Genomic DNA, 20,090 nt, shown 5'->3' on the forward strand with positions numbered 1-20,090 from the left:
ACGATCAAGCTAACCTAAACCGGCGGCCCGGGCCAGTCCCTGTGAGTAGACAGCCTATACGCCCTCCGATCAGGCCACCAACAGAGGAATGCTCTGTAATGCTCAGAGGCAAGACTGTGATGCCCAAAAGGCACGGAGCCCACCCCAAAGAGCCCTCTGGCCCAGGAGCCTTAACCTAACATCCTGCCTGTCTACCTCCACTGGCACCCATCCCCTTCCGGGACCCACACTGTGTGGACTCTCCAACCCCGGGGGGTTTCCTGCTCCCTCCTTCAGGCCCCCTCCCACCTCCAAGAACTGTCCCCAAGCCCCTGTCTGCCCCGATTCTGTTCTGAGACAGTCTCCCAGGATGTTTTCACTCAGGAATCCATACCACTTTACGGTCAATAAGTTTAAACCTGAACCCATTAAAGCACAAAATAAATGAAAAAGCTGCTTAACTGCCCATTTCCTGCCTCTATCCTTTCTCCAGTCCCACATCCTGAAACCTTGGGGTCACCTCTGAGGATGCTTGCCTCTCAGTAGTCCTGCGCCTACAGCGGGCCAGGAGGAGAGGCGCCCTGCTTCCTAACTGTTCCTTCCCAGCACAGCCACTGCGACGCCTCCCAGACGCTGCCTCTGCCGTGCTGTGCCACCGCTGGCATGCGACCCCGCACAAGAAGCCTCTGGCTCCGCACGGCCACTCCATCAAGGTTCCAGATCCCTCCCTGGGATTCCTACCGTGCTGCAGGTACCTCCATGTGAGTCACCACCTCCCCCGGCCATCACAGCTGCCTCCAAGGTAGGCACCACCACTATGCGCATTTCCCAGATGTGCGAGCTCAGGCTGAGGCAGCGTTCAAACCCAAGCATCAGCATCTGGGGCTTAAATTCTGTTTCCCAACATGGTCAAGCTGGACTCTGGACCAGTCCTTGCAAACACTGCTCTCCTGATGGGAAATGCTCTCTCTTCTCACCACCAAACCATCGAAATCGGACTCACCAGGGCGCACCTGCATGTCCCACCTCCTCCAGGAAGCTTTCCCACCCTAAGCTGCCTCTCGTATCTTTAACCTATTACAACACGGCCGAGTGCCTGAAGACAAAGTACCATCTATCTGTGTGGATGCCAGACACGGGGAAACACCCACACAACCTTCATTCGTTATCTCCCAAGTGTTCCCTCCAATTGGGAAGCAGGGAGAGGACTCCCCCTTTCTGCAGACAGCCTGGCCAAGTCAAGCTCAAGGGCTAGAGGAATCTTCTCCCTGGATAATCACAGCAGGAAGGCCTGGAGCAGCACCCTGCCAGCACAGGACGGCTGTCCCTCCTTTTTCTCTTCTCAAGGGGACCCATCCGCCAGTATTCACCTCCAGGCCGCATCTCTCCTCACATGCAGGCATTTAATACACATACTGGAAAATGCAGGCCTCATGGGAGCCCCCGGGCCTTTGGAAGACCTTTCAAATGCAATGGAACAGACCATCCCCTTCTCGTAGACCTGGACTTTTTAGGTCCCTTCTAAATTAACCTCAATTTTGTGGGTGATTTAAAATATCACAGACATCTTTTCTAGAGAAACTAAAAACACCTTTACTTAAAAGCCAGTCCCCCCCCATGCATAGCCATAATCCAATCACCGTCAGCCATGTTGGCCCATCTTGCGCATACTTCTAACCAGTTCCCAAGGAACCTCTTCCAAGTTCCGTGAAGCCTGTGCAGCCATCCAGACCCACAACAAAAGCAGGAGAACCACCCTGCAGAGCTCAGCGCGGCAGGACGCCTGCACTGTCTTGCTGCGACACACCTGCACGGCGCTGCCCTTTGCCCTCTTCCCTTTCCAGCTCTCCCTCCCCAGTGACCTCCTCCTGCTTCAGGCTTTGGAGACAAAGCAGGTGCGAACAATTCCACGTTCAGAGTTCAGCCCAGCTGAGCCCCAGACGGACAGAAACGCCTACCTGACCCTCCCACTTGGATATCCAGTACGCAGCTCTGAGTGTGATGCATCCAAAGACAGACTCCCGAGCTTCCGCTGACCCCCTCCTGCACTGTTCCCAGCCCCAGGAAGTGGCCACTCCAGCCTTCCAGGGGCTCAGGCCGAGGACTCAGTCGTCCTTTGACCTCTGTCTTCTCCTCACTCCCCACATCGAATGCATCCACAAAGCCTCCCTTCTATAGGGAGTCTCGGTCCATCCCAGCTCTCCCGTCAGGCCGTGCCATGTTTCACTGGACTGCAGTGGCCTCCCCTCATCTTCCTGCTTCTGGCCTTGGCACCCACACTCTGCTCTCCACACAGCTGTTCCGAAAGCCAGGTGCGTTCGCTCTCAGTCCAGAACTCTCTGGTGGCTTCCTTATCACCGTAAGTGACAGCCAAACACTTCACGACCAACTGTTGTTGACTTGCCTATGAACATGTTTATGGGTATTTCTTTGAACACAACTCTCCCACCATAATCCCTTCATTCTAAAGAAAGAACAGGAGCCATGGCAGATGAAGGGATTTTCTCTGGGGTAGGGCAGAGGCGCCACAGCTGTCTGCCGACTCCCCTCCCCAGCTCCCTGCCAGGGAGACCAGCCTCGCTTTCCCAGCCCTGCTCCCCACAACACAGAACCTAAGGGAAACCTGCCAGGCACCTCGAGAAAAGGTTTCCCTGCCTAGTGACAGGATAGGTGAGAGGGAAGGACCTCCTCTGTCTTCAGTGGGCACAACCGCGCAGGGAAGCGCTGAGTGGCTGCGGCCACATGACCCCTAAAAGGGTGGACTCTGCAACAGGCCAGGACTGAGGACCAAAGATGGAAGCCACTTAGGCCACCAGGGACACGGAGCCACTGAATTAACCCACAGTTCATTAATTATGAATTAACCGTAATTAATTAACCCTGTATTAGCTACTGAATTAAGGGACAAGCTTACTTCAACTTGTGGACACCCCATTGCGTAAGCCACTTCTCATGGGTATTCTATTGAAACCAAAAGCTTCCTCTTCAATATGCATACCAGAAAAAGAAAAACCACAATTAAAAATGAAACACAAGATACTAAGTCAAACAGCTATAGAAACCTCCCAGTCCAAGGCATCTGCAACTGTCCTGTCACAGTGTGAGACAGCCACCAAGCATCTTAGTCACTAAGACGCTGGCCTTCCTAGTTCCATCAATGATTGGTCACTGAGTACTTCTCCTCCTCTTGGCCCCCAGGCACCCATTGCTCTCCGCCCAGCCAAGGTCCTGCCTCCCCTGAGGCCGTCCCCAATCACTCTGGGAAGGCAACTGTCCCCTCAAATGCAGGACAGGAGGCATATGCCCATTTCTGGATTTCAGTGTGGGTGACAACCGTTCACAGACTTCCACTCCTCTCCTGACCTGGAGCTCCCCTCTGGTCTTTCAGAGCCCAGTGCTGAGCCTTACAAATCGCAGGCCATTAACTCTAGATTCCTTAGTCCAAAGACTATTGATTCCTACCATTTCTATGCAAGATTCCCTGGTTTTACTTTCATTTCCTCCATATTCTACTATTTTTCCTGCTACGATAGAGTACACACACTGAATTGTAAACTTTAACTTTTTCTCCCCTATTGTCTTTTCATGTTTTTATGGCCCTGACCTTTGCACTCTGGGTCTGGGAACTGGCCGGAGCAGCTCCAAGCAAGTGCCTTCCCCTGGCACACACTCTCAGTCAGTCCCCTGTTGGCCCAATGGAAGGCCAGTGTCACCATCAGGGCTGCCGAGCCTCCAGCACTGCTAGAGCCAACATTACTTTCCCACTAGACACCTGCCCTCCCACGCAGGCCCCATAAGAGTTAATAAAACAGCACTAGAGACAAGCCGTGGCGGAGGCACCCGCTCAATGAGTCCCTCCGTGGGCCTGAAGCAGAATGATCCTGAAACGGACAGACTTGGCTGAGCAAAGAATGCGAGAAAACACCTCAGGGTGCTTTCAGCACTGTGGCTGGAGATGGACAGAATCTGCCTTTTGCAACCCTCCGTGACAGCCAGCACCTGCAGGAAGGCAGGAGGGAACAGCAGCCAGGAGGCCCAAGCACTTCTATAAATACATACTTTATCTGGCCTCATCAAGTCACGATACAGTAGGTAGGTAAGACTGAAAATATTTCTGTTATCCCAGATTTTGCTACTTGTTCAACTCGTTCCCAGATTTCCCACTCTAGAACCAAAAAACCAGCATCTGGCCAGTGGGAAGGGACTTTCAATCTCTCGGTGCATTCTCATGTTTTAAGCAAAGATTTTGTTTTTCTTTCATAATCTATATAAAAATAATCTCTTCTCCCGTGGTCCAAAGCGCTGGCCTGGTGCCTGTCAGCCTGGCTTCAGATCCTGGCTCCCTCACTCGTGAGGCAGACGACTGTGGGCAAGCTAGGTGACTCTCCAGGCCCCAGCATCCTCCTCTGTAAATCAGAGACAAGCAGAATGCCCCCAGGGTCGTTGGGGGACACAGATGAAAGCATGATGAGCCCAGGACAGTACGGTAAGCATACAGGAAGAACTCAGTCAGGTTCATTACAGTAGTAAGGTTGTGCGTTTCCCCCTCCCATTTTTTCTTAAAAAAAAAAAAAAAAAAAAAAAATCTTCATCCTACCTGTATCTGAGGATCTGCTATGTAGCATCTCCCCTCATCCAGCTCAGAACTCACCCAATTGAAGAAAAGGGCGTTGTCCCTCCCTAAGCACCTACTTGGGACAGCAAGGTGCTGTCCTGCAAGGCAGGTATTACCCACCCTTTGACATCTGGGAATACGGAGGCCCAGGGAGGCCTTTGCTGCTGAGGTCGCAGCTGGCAGGAGGTGCAGGTGGGGTGGGAACACCCAAGAACAGAGGTGGAAAGGAGGCCCACCTCTCTCTCTCTCTCTCTCATTCTTTGGCTCCCTCGCCAAAATCTTCCCGTTTTGAACCTACCACTGAATGGGTTTTGAGAAGAAAAAACTCTAAGGCAAAGAACAGAATAAGAACGCTGAAATTCCAATGAGTGAAATATAGTGAATATATCTGAATTCATCCAAATTTCAAACTTGAATATATTACAAACAACTTCATGTTGTTCAAAATGCCATTATGCAAACAATCAAGGCCCAACAACCCAACAACCTTGATATGTATTTTAATGAACACTGTGCCCCTCTACCCTCCTCAAGGAACCGTGAATTCACGTGGATCCTTGCCACGCTGCAAGCCCCATGACTCACACCCAGGGCTGTGACATTTGGGCCACCAAATACCCTTCCTGGGGCAAAGAGAACAAGGAAGCAGGCCACACGCCGGTCAGCGCGGGCAAGGTGCCAGCCAAGGGCAGCACCCTGGCCCTGCTCCAGGCAGTGCATCCGGTGGTGAAGAGCCCGGGGTCCGACGGCGGACTGCGGGGCTGCAGCAGGAGGACCCGCCACGAGCCACTCTCCTTCTCATGACCGCCACTCCCTGAACTGCCAAACGCCCAACACCGAGGGGGCCCCCGGCCCAGGGCTACGGTGGTAATTCAGCGAGCTATGACACAAAAGCCCTTGCAAGTGCCCCATCATGGCCAGCTGCTGCGAGCGTTCACGTCATGAACGTGGGCTCTGGAGCCAACTGCTCCGGCTAAAGTCTCAGCTCTGTGATGTACTGTGACCTAGAGAAACTCACGTGACTTCTCTGCACCTCAGTGTTGTCATCTGTCATACGAGAATGCTAAAAGAAACTTCTTCACAGGGAGGGTCGTTGTGAGGATTCCATGAAATGACATACGTAAGGCGCTCACAGCGGTATCTGGCACAGGGTAAATACTTATTTTTTATTAGCTCTAGATATCTTCTTGGTTCAAAAAAAAAAAAAAATAAAGGTTCCTAAGGAGGCAATCTTAAAAAACTGTCATTTCAAGAATAGGATACTGACCCAGGCCTTGTGTCCCCTCAAACATGGGGACACTTGAGGGTCTGGGACACTAGAAACCACAACAAGGTTTGTGCTTATTTGTCTGTGCCACCCCTTCACTGCTGGCAGAAGGGGAACCTACTTAATGCGCTCAGCACTTAAATGCACCCAGGATGAAAGGGGCACCCCTAAAATGCACTCTTTCAAAACTGGTTGCAAATATCAAGCAGCACACACAGAACCCCGCCCTCTGCCAGCCTGCAGGGAAAGGCAAGGGCAAAGCAACAAATGAACTGAGAAATCCCAATGATGACGTGTAGCACTGCAGCTCAAAAGTAAGGCATGGTAGCCAGTGTCCGAGACCCGCCTGCCCTGCACTACACCGTCCTCCCCTCCTGAACCCCCAGCACCAGGCCCTTGCCTGGCATGATGAGAAAAGGAGCAGAGTTCGCGGGAAACGTCAGTGTACAGTTTCTAAGAACCAGGAACTCTTCACCCAGACTGGTTCGATAGTGATCTCTCATGCCCTTTAAAAAAAAAAAAAAATAGGCTGGGCCGCTTGTGAGCAGGGAGGTCAGGGAGGTCCAGCAGGGAAGTGACAGCGCCACTGACCCGCCCCAGCCCCCACCCGCTAAGCCCAGAGCCTCCAGGCGGCTCATTTCCCCTCCGCTCTCCCCCACCGCTTTCTCTCTCTGGCTTCTCTTCCTGCTCCGGTCCCTTCCCGGCTTTCTCACCGTGGGATTCTCGGTGGCATCTGGCAACAAGAGCACTTGTTCCGTGGCCTCTGTTCCAGAGTCACAACTGGCCACAACTCCGGAAGGCATCTTCAGGCACATTCCAGCACGCTGCTGACAGACACCACGAAGGAATGGTACCCCAGAGTTGTACAGCGCCCGTAATGCCAACCCCCCTCTGCCTGGGGTATAATTAAAAGAAAGACCTTTAAAACACCCACATTTCATGCCACCCTGGCTTCCTCTGCTGAAGTGAATAACCGAAGTCAGAAACTTCTGAGGTCGCAGGAGGAAAAAGCTTTCCTCCATCACATGTGTCTGCATCCTGGCAACACCCTCTGATCGGCCCTCTGCCCAGTCAGAGAAATCGGCAGCTGTCCCAAGCAAACCGCTCAGCCTCCGCGACCCCAAACACACGGAGACTCACACAGCCCATCTGAAGGTTGCAGGCAACCGTGGGAACCTGCCTCCCCTGCCTCCCCCGCCTCCCGCCGCAGACACAGCTCCACGCAGCAGAGCCTCCAGGCTGTCCTTCTCTGTGACTTCTGACTTTTTGCAACTCATGCACTAAACTTTTTAAAAAACGTTTTCTCTTTCTTTTCCCGGATGTCCCCTGGGAGGCACCCAGGTGACTGTGCTGCGTCAAAGGCAAGCTTTAAGGATGGCGTCTATGGGGCCCTGGACAGGTTTTTCCACTTAAAATCCCTGAACTTCACAGAGGAAATAAGGCCCAAAGTCAGCAAATTAAAACTCATAAAACTCGGTGTCCCGGAGATCTAAAGGGGCCTGGCAGGCTCCCAACGTGCCAACATCATCAAAAAGCCACCGGAAAGCACCTCTCTTTACCCTGGGCTGGGCTGGATGGGGGAGAGCTGAGTGGGGGTGCTCTGGGTGCCTTTAACAGAGAGGTGATGAGTAGGGTCCCCGGCGAGGCTGGGCGCCACCGCCCTTCCAGCCGAGAGGGTGGGCCCCGGGCAGCCCCAGGAAAGGCGGTGAGGGGCTCCGGGAGGCACGTTCCTGTAGGACGGGGGGTCACCGGTTCTCCAGGGCGAGCAGGGCCAGAGCTGGCCTCGAAGGGCCCTCCTGAGGCTCCCTCTGGCCGAGACCCGTCCCGGACCCCGACCCCGTCTCCACTGGCCGCGCCGAGCCACCCCCGCGGAGGCCCCAGCAGCGTTCCCTCCGCGGGGTCCCGAGCTCCACGTGGGCGGAGGGCCCGGCGTCGGGGTTCCCGGCAGCTGGACGCTGAGCCTCAACTCCGGGCCCGGGAGCCGAGGTGGGGGGAACCCCGGCCCGACCCGCCTCGCCCGCCCGCCCGCCCGCCCGGCACTCACGGTTCCATCGCGGCGCCCCGGCCCTCGGCTCCGGCCCGCGCCCCGAGCCCGCCCCGCGCCGCGCGGTCCCCGAGACAGCCACAGCCGCAGCCGGAGCGACAGCGGCCCGGGAGCAGCCGGCTCCGTGGAACTCGTCAGAGCGCGACGCGCCGCCGGCGTCACGTGCGCGGAAGCGGGAGCGCGGCGGCGGGAGGGGCGGGGGCGGCGGGAGCGGCGCGGCCGGGCGCGGGGGGGCCGGGGGCCGGGGGCCGAGGCGAGGGTGGGGTGCGGCCGGGGCGCGGGGCAGCGACAGGGCGGGCTCTGCCTCCCCTCAGACCCCGCTCACTGGCTCCACGGGAGGGATCCCGCGTCGCGTCTGCCTCTCCTGCGCCCCAGGAGCACGGACGCGGCCTTGCGGGGGGTGGGCCCAGTCCAGGGTTCACGAATGGATTGAATGAATGAATGAATGGCTTGACTTACTGCTTGTCCCTTGCTGAGGAGACAGCACATTAAAACATTCCCTCTGGCTTCCAGGGCATCTTAATCAGGGCTTTAAGAATGATCACAGGAGACCATGAATGCCCTACAGTTGTGCAAAAGACACTATGGGTGTCTGCATTCTGCAGGGGAGAAGAGCTTTAACTTTCCAAATTCTCAAAAAGGTTTGTGACCCAAAGAGCTTAAAAGCTGGAGCAAACCTCTGACACCCCCAAGGGATGCCAAGAGAGCTTTCCAGGCTCTTTCTGGTAGTTTCTGAAAACTTTTTCTAGACTAGAGCTACCACAGCGTGCAGATTTTCCATCAGGGATGCAAACACCGTCCCTCAGGAAGCAGGAGGTGTGGATCCCATGCCCCCCATCCCACAGAGCTGAAAACATAATCGATGGTGCGAATCCGGGTCCTGCTAAGGCGCTGAATAGGAGCAAGTATCAGGGGCCAATCCTGTCGCAGTTCTTTTTACAGTGACCAGATCAGCTGAACAAAAGCACTTTCCTGACCTGAGATCTTGGCTCACAGTCGTCAGTTTCTGTGATCAAGAACAGAGGAGAGGCATTTCCAAGATTTGGGATATTTCCCAAATATTTCCAAGATTCTCTATGAAGCATTTGTCAAAATGTCCCCTGTGCCCTGTGCCCTTACTGCTATGGATTTAAAGTCAGTCTGAATGGGGGAAATAGACTTCAAGTTTTCTTCCTCATGTTTCCTTGTTCAAGCACTAAGCTCCCCACAAGCTCATTGGTATTGGCAGAAAGATACCACCACAAATAGCATTCCGTTCCCGCCCTCGACAAACTTACAGGCAAAGTCAGTGACCAAAACTAAGTGTGACAAGCACAGATTGCCACAGTGGCCCTGAGGAAGGGCACTTCACTCTCTTGGGGTGGGGTTGTGTGGGAGAGGAGAGGCAATGCTGTTTGGGTTGATCTCCAAGTGGAAGGGGCTTGAAGGCCACCGACCGGATACCAAGTAATAATGATAAATTCCATTACCATCCTGAATCCTAAACCACAACCCTTAATGAACTGATAACAAAAGATTATTCCTCTGACTCTTTTCATAGATGCTTGGAGGAAAAGGAGTCTTCACGGCAACAAGGCCAGGGAACATAAACCAGTGCCTAATGTCCAGCATCACTTCAAGCCCTCTTTTTCTCATTTATGTGTTCTTCCAACATTAACTGAGCAGTCAGTGTGCGCTACACACTTCCCTCAGTTCTGGAAACACAACTCCAATATGTGGGACAATCCCTGTCCTCCTGGGACTTCTCTTCTGGTGAAAGACACAGCCAGCAAACAGATAATAAATGAATAACCACACAGTTACAACCGTGATGGAAAAGGGATAGAGGGGCACGGTGACAGTGTCTATGATGAGGGGAAAGGGCCCCAACAAATTCCGGGGCTTCAAGATAGCCTGTCTAATCTGTCCACCATCCCTCACAGGAGATTTCCTCCAGTCACTTCCAGGTCCGCTCCTCGGAGCCTCTGTTCAGCAAGTTTCCTCACTAAGCTCAGAACGGGGCATACTTCAGGTGAGGTCTGTATCAGCCTCAGAAGGAGCTGGTATCTGGTAGCTTCCACCCACTCCGTTCACAATTCCATTCTACTGACACCGCCTGGGATCTCCGTTCAGGACCACGCTGTCCAGAGACAAGAACCAGCAACTACTGACCACCTGCAAAGCCTAAGCTCCGAGCCAATGAACTCTCTCAGCAGCTTGATGAGGTATTCGTGGTCATTACCCTCATTTTGCAGAGAGGAGAGGAGGCCTTAAAGAGGTTACGTGATTTTCTCAGGGACTACTGGCGAGAACCTGTATGACCTGGCCCCAGGCTCATGCTCTTCTGATGTTGGTGTCCCAAGTGCTGAAGAATGCGACGTGGTCTGAGCAACCAGCAAAGGCCAGGAGCATACAGGCCATTAGATATATATATAGTCTCTCTGACCTCAAAGGCTCTCAGCCCACATTTATCAACTTTGTTCTTATTTTAAAAGCCTTCTAAAATCCATATGCACAATGTTTCACAGCATTTCCCAGTAATCCCACTTAATTGGGAGACTGGACCCGTGGGTATATATGTATTTGAAACCTAGCCTTGCTTCAAAAAGGATCAAAGTATCAGAAATTAGATTGGTCTAATTAGAAAAACCCTTACTAATACCGAACGTTTAATTTCATTTTCACCTTTTTTTTATTTTTAAAGATTTAGTCTATTTATTTGAGAGAGGGACAGCGAACAAAAGCAGGAGGAGCAGCAGGCAGGGAGAGGGGGGGAAGAGGACTCCCCGCTGAGCAAGGAGCCCGATGTGGGACTCGATCCCAGGACCCTGGGATCATGACCTGAGCTAAAGGTGAACACTTCACCAACGGAGCCACCCACGTGCCGTTCATTTCATTTTCTAAGGGCCAGCAAACCATCCCTTTAAACCATTTTCTCCAGAACTGAACCAAAGTCAAGTCATTGGCTGACTCCTTGCTGTTTTTTGAGGCTGATGGCAACATCTCAAGGGGCCTACTGCAAATGCTCTTGACACCCCAGGAGACGAGTCCAGGGGACTCGAATTCACTTCCTAATATAACAATGAGCATGGTCTAGCACTCTGTAGACAGACCGTGGTGATCTCTTTACATCTCATTAATAAGAATCAGTAATGGCTAACATGGGGTGCTCATGATCTCGCTGGGCCCGGAGTTAAACAGGAAGGAAACCAAGGGCGGACTGCAACTCTCTCGAACCCTTTGTGTTAGGCGCTCAGGCTGTTGTAACAAAATACCGTAGGCTGACTGGCTTCCACAACACATTTTTTCCCACAGTTCTAGAATCTACAAGTCCAAGATAAGGTTCTGGTTGATTTCCTTTCTGGTGAGGACTCTCTTCCTGGCTTGCAGACAGCCACCTTCTGGCTGTGTCCTCATGTGACCTTTCCTTGATGAGTGTGTGTGTGTGTGTGTGTGTGTGTGTGTGAGAGAGAGAGAGAGAGAGGGAGACAAAGACAGAGACAGAGACAGAAAGAGAGCAAGAGCTCTCTGGCATCTCTTCTAATAAAGATGCCAATCCCATCAGATCAGGGCCCCACCCTTATGACCTCCTTAAACCTAATTACTTCCTTATTCCAAATTCAGCTGCAGTGGGAGGTTTAGGGCTTCAAAATATGAGTGAAAGCTGAGGGATTGGGGGGGGGACACAAACATTCTGTCTCTAACACACCTAAATGGAAGATTTCTCAAAAAAGAAAACTGCCCTATTTGTGCCCTGGGTTGCCTGGGGGGCTCAGTCATTAAGCGTCTGTCTTCAGCTCAGGTCATGGTCCCAGGGTCCTGGGATCAAGCCCCGTGTAGGGCTCCCTGCTTGGTGGGAAACCTGCTTCTCCCTCTCCCACTCTCCCTGCTTGTGTTTCCCCTCTTGTTGTGTCTCTCTCCATCAAATAAATAAATAAAATCTTTAAAAAAGAATTTTTCTGTGGGTATTCTCTACGGGCAAATGTTTCTGTGACTTGTTTCCCATAACTGGCTGCCTGGACCCACGTGCACACAGGCAGGTTCAGGAATATTGTTGGTGAGACTCGTGCTGTGCGAATGACCTCGGGAGCCTGGTTGTTTGAAATGTACTCTCTGGCCTCCAGGTCAGAACTGACCCTTCTGTTCTGGACGTCAAGAGCTACAAATCTTGTCTCACGTCCTGTCCTGCTCCTGGCGGGGCTGTTCCTCTGGAATGGAATCTAGGGAAGGGAGGCAGACACACATAGCCCAGGCTTCCTGGAGATACAGAAACATGATAACACGGGAGTGCAGCTCACTCCAAACTGCATTCAGATGAACAAAATTTCATTTTAAACCCTGTTATTGCCCTGATAAATATATGGTATTTATGGGGATGGTGCGTGGGCAGTCTCACGGGAGGGGAGGACCTCTGCCCAGGCCTCTCCAGCGGGACCCCAGCCCGGCTCGTCTCCACGGGGCTTCCCCAGCTGCCAAGGTTGGATGTCATAAATACGCAATTTGATGTAACTTTGCCTTGTTCTCATCTATTGCCTGTTATTACCTTCATCTATGCGTGGATTCCTTTCCTCTTCTGTTTCTACTAGGTTTCTATAATAATAATAATAATAATAATAATGATGATATTTTGTTTCCTTCTTGAAACTGAAACACAGCTGTTGAGGGTTAGGAATCCAGGTGCAATTAACGGGGTCCTTTGGCTCAGGTGCTCATTGAGGCTGTAGACACGTAGACACCGTGTCGCCTGGGGCTGAAGTTATCCTCAAGACTAGCGGGGGCAGGCTCCGACTCCACGCTCATGCTCGTGCTTCTGGGTAGCATCTCGTGCCTTCTGGACCATTGCCTTGCCACCTGGGGCTTCCACAGGGCACCTTCTCATGTGACAGCTTTGCTTCATCCGCGCGAGTGAGTGACAAGAACCAGAGTCAAGGCAAGACAGAAGTCACGTAATCTCACAAGGGACATCTCACTGCTTTTACTCTACTCTTTAGAAGCAAATCCCAGGTCCAGCCAACACTAAAAAGGTGGGGATTGCTCAAGGTTGTGAAGGACGCGGGGGTCCCCGGGGGCCGCTGCAGATGGCACCTGCCATGCTGCCTTGAAACAGTAGGCTACTGTCTCTCACCGTGCTGGGTGTTGACGAGCTCAGATGGGTGGTTCTTGCAGGGGGTCTCCCTGGCAAATGCAGTCATGGGGCGTCTGGGGCTGCAGTCATACAGGTTGACTGGATTGGACATCCTACATGCATCTCGCTCAGGTCTGGTGCCTGAGCTGGGACGGCTGGAAAGCAGGCGGCCAGCCAGGCAGTCTTGCCCAAGCGGCTCTTCCCAGGGCTAGCGCGGGTCCCCTCACAGGTCTTGGGGAAGTCGGACCACGAACATATGGCTGGTTTCTCCTAGAATGGCGACTCTGAGCCACCAAAGCAGAAGCTGTAAGACTTCCTGTGACCTGGCCTGAGGCGTCACTCAGCATTGCTACCCCCACATTCTGTTGGTAAAAGGACGTCAGAGCCAGCCTAGATCCAAGGGCAAGAGACAACACACGAGCACGAACCCTGGGAGGAATGGTCCTCTGGGTACCATCTCTGGGACTAGCTTGCACAGTCTCGCTACATGATGCTTGTTTCCTCCCTGCTCTTCATCTCCAAAGGGGAGATAACTGCGTGGAACTCTCGGTGTCACCATGAAGTTCACTACTAGTAAGGAGTTGACACACGTTCTCTCTCTCTATCCTCGTAGCACCACTGAAACAAATGCCCTCTTTCTCCTTGGGACCCGTGGGTTTCTGGTACTTGCGATAATGAAGCACAGTGAGCAGCAGCAGAAACACTCCGCCTGAGCCCATCCCTGCCCTCGCACACACTCGCAGGGCACAGCCCTTTCTCACCGGCCCCGCAGCTTCCACTCCCTGGGAATTCGTGTCCAGCATACCAATACCCTTCACCTTCTCTTTCCTTGCTAATTTAGAATTTTCCAAGTATCAGTCTCAATTTACTGAACTGAAACCTGCCTTCCATTTTATCCCGAGCATCTGAAGGGGACCGCATGAACCAGACTGACGCCATCTTGAACTGATCCGCCATGATGACCAGTCTGTGTCCTCAACCTTTGAGCACAGCAGCCCCCCTCCAATTCTTTCGTTTAACCACACCCTTAAGTACACCCCGAGGCTAGGCATCCTCATTCTGTCCCAGAGAGAACGGCCAAGCCGCACACCTGTTGTCAAGCTCTGTCTTCCCAGCTCGTCCCCCACATGTACTCCCAGCCTCGGGGGCTACAAAAGCCGTGGGTCTTAGGGCAGCTAGGCCATCTACTGTCTTATGATGCCCAAGGTGTGCTTCTGTCCGGAAGGTCCCCTTAAAAAACCACTCCTCCTCAAGCCGGGATTGTCAGCCTTTTTCTTCAGCCTTTGGAGGCTGTTGGGCAGAGACCTCCCTTTCGCGAAACAAGTACCATTCCAATAGCATCCCCTGTGACTTCCCTGTGCGCCTTTATTTGTCCTCCTCTTTCCAGGGCCTGGCACCAAGCCTGGTGCCGAAAGACACCCAACACGTTTCTGAAGGAAGGACAGAGGACTGGCAACATACCCGTGTGTTTTCTCAGAGTTCAGAGGCTGGGGGACGTCTGTCCATGGGAGAAAAGGCCAGGAGTTGCCCGGGCAGTGAGTGTGTCATTTGGAGGTGGGAAGCTGCGTGTGCACTTACTCCTGCGAGGTCGCCTCTCCTTGTTGGTCCCGGTTTTCCTAAGACTCTTCTAGTTTTGGTCCTGAAAGCCCGGATCCCCGGGGCCCTGCCATCCCAGGCAAACCAGGACGGTTGGTTCCGCTACTTCTGGCCTGCATGTCTTCTATGAGGTACTGGACAAAACTGTCTTCATGTTCAAGAATATCTTAGCTTGCTTCCCCCCCAAAACAGAATCTGAGGCAAGAGTTTCCATGTGAACTTCATGGGAAGCAGGTATGACCCCAGGGAGGCTTGGAGACAGCACGGAGACAGGGGCTCAGGAGAGTACATTCAAGGGAGGGCAAGCTGTCCCCGGCTTCAAGATCAACACATCGAGTCATCTCTCTTGCAGGATAGTTCCAGAGAGACTGCAAAACGGTCTGTTGGTTCTATCCTGTCAATCTGTGTCCTGTGGGCCTGAGTCTGGCCTACACATCTGGGTGATACTCCAGGACCCTATAAGCAGCCCCTGGGGAGCCTGCGCCTGCGGGCACCAGTCCAGCCGATGTGCGGCGAACGAGCCACCCCCATCGGTCGGCGGTGGGGCCGAGGAGGCCGAGGCCAGGAACCATGTGAACCTTTATCAGGATGACTGGGGTGGGGAAGCCAGGCACAGGCCTTGAGGGGGGAGGGGTAGGGTGGGAGAATGTGAGCAGGGCCCTGGGGCTCTGGGGGTATGGGTGGATCCAGGATGAGGAGGCAGAGAAAGTTTGAAACCATTGTTGCAAACATGGGGGAAATGAGCATCCTGGTAAAGCTAGCAGGATTCTGGGGCTTTGTGGAGGCCCCAGCTGAGGTGTTTGAGTGCATATTAACGGTGACTTCTACTAAGGCCTGCCTGGTGGTGATTTCCTCCTGCAATCGAGCAGGGTAAGCACGGAGAAGAGAGCACGGGCATCGGGCATCGATCAAAGACCCCGGGCTCCCAGGCAGCCAGGACAAAAGGACAGAGGAACGAATTAGTTTAGGACAATGGTCTCAAAATTTGTTGAAGTCAGGATCACTCGAAGAGCTTTCAAAAGGCCCAATACCCAGGCTCAACTCCAAACCAATTAAATCAGAATCCGAAGTAGGGCTTGGACCCGGTCACTGTTACAGCTCTCCAAAGGATCCCAGTGTGCAGCAGGCTTGGTAACCAGTGGTCTGGGGCCCTGGCAAGAGATTAGAAACCCACGCTGAATTGGTTCCAGCTCCTTCCTGAGATCCAGGGACATTTTTGCCCTTTGATTCTGTAAATTATCTCTGTATCTTTGTATTAAATTCCTTCTTTTTGGCTGAAAGTAATACTTGCAATCAATAGTCTTTTTTAAAAAAGATTTTGTTTGGGTGCCTGGGTGGCTCAGTGGGTTAAGCCGCTGCCTTCGGCTCAGGTCATGATCTCAGGGTCCTGGGAATCGAGTCCGGCATCGGGCTCTCTGCTCCGCGGGGAGCCTGTTTCCTCCTCTCTCTCTGCCTGCCTCTCTGCCTGCTTGTGATCTCTCTCTGTCAAATAAATAAATAAAATCTTAAAAAAAAAAATAGATAGAGCATGCGGGGGGAGAGAGAGCAGAAGGAGAGGGACAAGCAGACTCCGTACTGAGTGCAGACCTGACGTGGGCTCAATCCCACGACCCTCAGATCGTGACCAGAGCTGAAACCGAGAGTAAGATGCTTAACCAACAGAGTCACCCTGGCACCCCGCAGTCAGCAGTCTTAAACGCTGTTGTACGCTATCTCTGAAAAGCGACAGTGAATGCCTCTCAGTGTCCCTGACATTGCCCTCACCATGAGAACTACCGCAAAGTTGTCGTTCCTAAAGGACCGGTGTTTGATTTTGCATTTCACCCTGCAGGACACTGAGGATGGACGGCCATGGAAGAATGCCAGGTCCGGAGCTTCTCGACCATTCATCACTGAGCTGTAGATGTGCTCGCCCTTCCCAAATGGACTTTTAAGTAATCTCTGTCGGCCTGGGTCACACTGACGTGTGAACAGCGAGTCTGCTGTCTGGACCACGGGCGCCATACACGTACCAGCGGCTAGTTCAAGGCCTTCGGGATGCCCCTTAAGCCCAGGATTGTACCACCTGGAAACACCAAGTGATAAAACACCATGGACTGGGTCTGCTGGTATTATATAGTAATTGATCTTTTCAATGTTAAAACGACCTTGAGTTCCATGGCACGAGGTCCACTTGTTGGTAATGGTGTATAATCCCTTTTTTATAATCCTATTGCTGGATTCAGTTTGCTAGCTTTTGTATTGTTTGAGAACTGTTCTATGTCCATGAGAGAGACTGATCTGTGGATTTCTTGTGATGTCTTTAGCTTGGCATCACGGTAATAGTGTCTCTTTTAGAATTTATCGGGACCAACACTTACCTAATGGCATTCCCTTATGGTCTTTTCTTTTTCTGTGAGGTGGATAGCAATGTTCCCTCTTTTATTCCTGATTTTAGTAATCTGCATCTTCTTTTTTTGGTCGGTCTAGCTAAAGGTCTATCAAACCAGCTGACCTTTCCATAGAACCAAATGTTCATTTTATTCATCTTCCCTATTTTTCTTAAATTAATCTTCACCATAATCTTTATTATTGTTTTCCTTCTCCTTGCTTTGTTTTTTTAAATATTTTTAAATTATAGAGACAGTGAGAGGGAACACAAGCAGAGGGAGTAGGAGAGGGAGAAGCAGGCCTCTCACTGAGCAGGGAGACTGACACGGGACTCAATCCTAGGACCCTAGAACCATGACCCGAGCCAAAGGCAGATGCTTAAAGACTGAGCCACCCAAGTGCCCCTCTTCTGCTTGTTTTGAGTTTTCTTTTCTTCTCCAGTGTTTTAAAGTGAAGGTTAAGTATTGATTTGAGCTCTTACTTCTTGTTTAATGTGGACATATATGGCTATAACTTTCCCTCTAAGCACTGATTTAGATGCATGCCAGGTGTTCTGGTATATGGTGTCTTCATTTCATTCATCTCAAAATCCTAATTTCCTTTGTGATTTGTCTTTTTTTTTTTTAAGATTTTATTTATTTATTTGATAGACAGAGATCACAAGTAGGCAGAGAGGCAGGCAGAGAGAGGGGAGGAAGCAGGCTCCCTGCGAGGCAGAGAGCCCGATGCGGGGCTCGATCCCAGGACCCTGGGATCATGACCTGAGCCGAAGGCAGAGGCTTTAACCTGCTGAGCCACCCAGGCGCCCCATGTGATTTGTCTTTTGCCAGTAGGTATTTAGGAGTGTATTGTTTAATTTCCACATATGGGGGGTTTCCCAAGTGTCTTCTTTTAATTGATGTCTGATTTCATTCCAGGGTTGTTGGAGAACTTTGTTTGATTTCAGTCCTTTTAAATTTATTACATCTTTTCTCAAGGACGATTATATGATCTATTCTGGAGAATGTTCCATATGTATTCTGCTCTTCTTGGGCACAGTATTCTGTGGATTTCTACTAGGTCTACTTGGTTTATATTGATGTTCAAGTCTTCCATTTCTTTGTCAATCTCCTGGCTAGTTTTTCCATCCATCACTGAAAGTGAGTATCGAAGATTCCAACTATTATTTTTGAATTTTCTACTTTTCCCTTCAATTCTATTAATCTTTGCTCCATGTATTTTGGGCTCTGTTGTTCGTTGCATATAAGTTTACTGTTGTAAACTTATCTTCCTAGTGGATTGATCTTTCTATCAACATAGAATATCCCTCTTTATCTCTAGTAACGTGTTTTGTTTTAGAAGTTATTTTACCTGATAGTGGTCTAGTCACACCAGCTTTTCTAAGTTTGCTGTTTGCATGATATATCTTTTTCTCTCCTTTTACTTTCAATTCATTTGTAACTTAGGATCTAAAGTGTGTTTTCTGTAGATAGGTATAAAGGGATCTTGTTTATTACCCCATGTGACAACTTCTGCCTTGTTATTGATAGAGCTGGAGCTACGTCTGCCGTTTTACTTCTTATCTTCTCTGTGTCTCATGTTCTTTTCGTTCCTCTCATCTTCCTTTACTGTTCTCTTTTGCATTAATGGAATATTTTCTATTTTAAGTTTTATTATCTTTAATAATTTCCTGCTATATATTTAGTCATTTTCCTGGTGGTGGCTCCAAAGCAACCACTGCCCAGCAAGCAGTTTTACTGGGAGCTCGCATGAACTCTTCAGTTCATAGCTTCTACCTATTAAACTTTGGGCAAATATGCCTGCCTGTAATTTAGTGAGATGTCTTCTGTGCTCTCTCCTCCATTCATGCTTCTAATGTAGCAGATGTTAGTTGAGCACCTATTGTGTGATGTAGTTTGTAGCAGGTGCTCATGACATAGAGATGGGTAAGACATTACCTTACCACAAAGAAGAGGGCTAGGGGACCCTCGGGGCAGAAAACAATTAAAGAGGGGACTTATGTGTACACGTGATGTTGCTCAGCTGCAGAAGGGGGGAGCAGAGAACCCCCGAGGACAGCAACAGTTTGGGGTCGCTTATAGTCAGGGGGTTTGCCATGTCTATGGCTAGCAGGTGTTGAGCACTGTTTCACAGGTATACATAGCAGGCAGACTCCAAATAGCTAAAAATATGCATCACGGGGTCTATGTAGAGCAACTGGTTATGTAAGAATTTGAGATAGGCACCCATAGGAGTGAGTTAGGCACTTGCTATGAAATAAGTTAAGAACCAAACAACATGGGAACCAACATACAGGGACCATCCTTAACTCCTTTATATGACAATACGGTAGGGGAAGAAGGCAGACCAATACATGCTGAAGAAGACAGTGTGGTTGCACCCATGGGGACAAGAGAGGGTAACTGCAGGAACAAGAACCCAGAACAAGGGAGAGCAAAGCAGTCAAAAGTTGTGGGGGAGGGGTGCTGCCCTGGGAGGACCACATGAAGGCATGGGTATGTCTGAGGGCACCTGACCTGTTCTGGTGCCCACTGCTGGCCCCTTGTACATGTGTTTGCTTAGGTCCTTGGTCCAGGGCCCTTCTGGGACCTATATCTTGTTCCAAATAGAAAATCAGCCTTCCTCACTGAGCCAGATTTGTACATAACTCTACGCTTTCAAGTTCAATGAAATTATTTTTCTACTTTTGAAGAGATGAAGATAAAGAAGCTAGTTCTAAAATTCTATCTCCTCAGAGATACCTACCCTTTGCTCCCGCCAACAAAGACACAAAAGACAGAGAGAGAGAGAGAGAGAGAGAGAGATCAGTACTCTAATTACAATGACTTGTCCCCAATAACTTGAAAACAAGAAGAAAAGTTAGCCAGCTGAAACATTAACATTAAAATCAGTACAGATGGGTCAGGTCAGATGGGTCATTCACATTAAAGCCAGTACATATATGCAGGTTTGCCTTAAATGGAAAAAGTGGTTCTCAGACCTTTAAATCTGCCTGTCACCTGAACAGATGCATTCACCTAAAAAGGGAGGTTGGCCAGCCTACAGGTGTGGGAAAAGCCCAGGTGATTGTTGACAGTGGCCACTGGGCTTTGTATAGGGGAGGAGCCTTAATTTC

The 20,090-nt window shown here is 51.0% G+C and overlaps 1 protein-coding gene across 6 annotated transcripts in view; it reads right to left on the reverse strand.

Annotated features, from left to right (window-relative positions):
- Positions 1-20,090, reverse strand: part of TMEM181 (transmembrane protein 181) — a 67,790-nt gene that overhangs the window by 41,834 nt on the left and 5,866 nt on the right. Inside the window, exons 1-3 of one of the 6 annotated variants that reach the window (XM_032338601.1) lie at positions 7,906-8,067; positions 6,575-6,688; positions 6,262-6,367 (exon numbers count right to left, since the gene is read on the reverse strand). The exons of 1 other annotated variant lie outside the window; for it this stretch is intronic. Coding sequence is in view for 4 of the 5 variants with exons in the window: in XM_032338597.1 (XP_032194488.1) it covers positions 5,613-5,641 (29 nt within the window). In the remaining variant the exon portion in view is untranslated. Of the gene's footprint in view, positions 1-5,612; positions 5,723-6,261; positions 6,368-6,574; positions 6,689-7,905; positions 8,068-20,090 lie in introns of those variants that run through there. 4 more of the 6 variants (XM_032338599.1, XM_032338598.1, XM_032338600.1 and 1 more) reach the window with 4 other exon arrangements.

The sequence above is a fragment of the Mustela erminea genome, chromosome 4 (genome assembly GCF_009829155.1).
Source record: "Mustela erminea isolate mMusErm1 chromosome 4, mMusErm1.Pri, whole genome shotgun sequence".
In the NCBI taxonomy this organism is placed as follows: domain Eukaryota; kingdom Metazoa; phylum Chordata; class Mammalia; order Carnivora; family Mustelidae; genus Mustela; species Mustela erminea.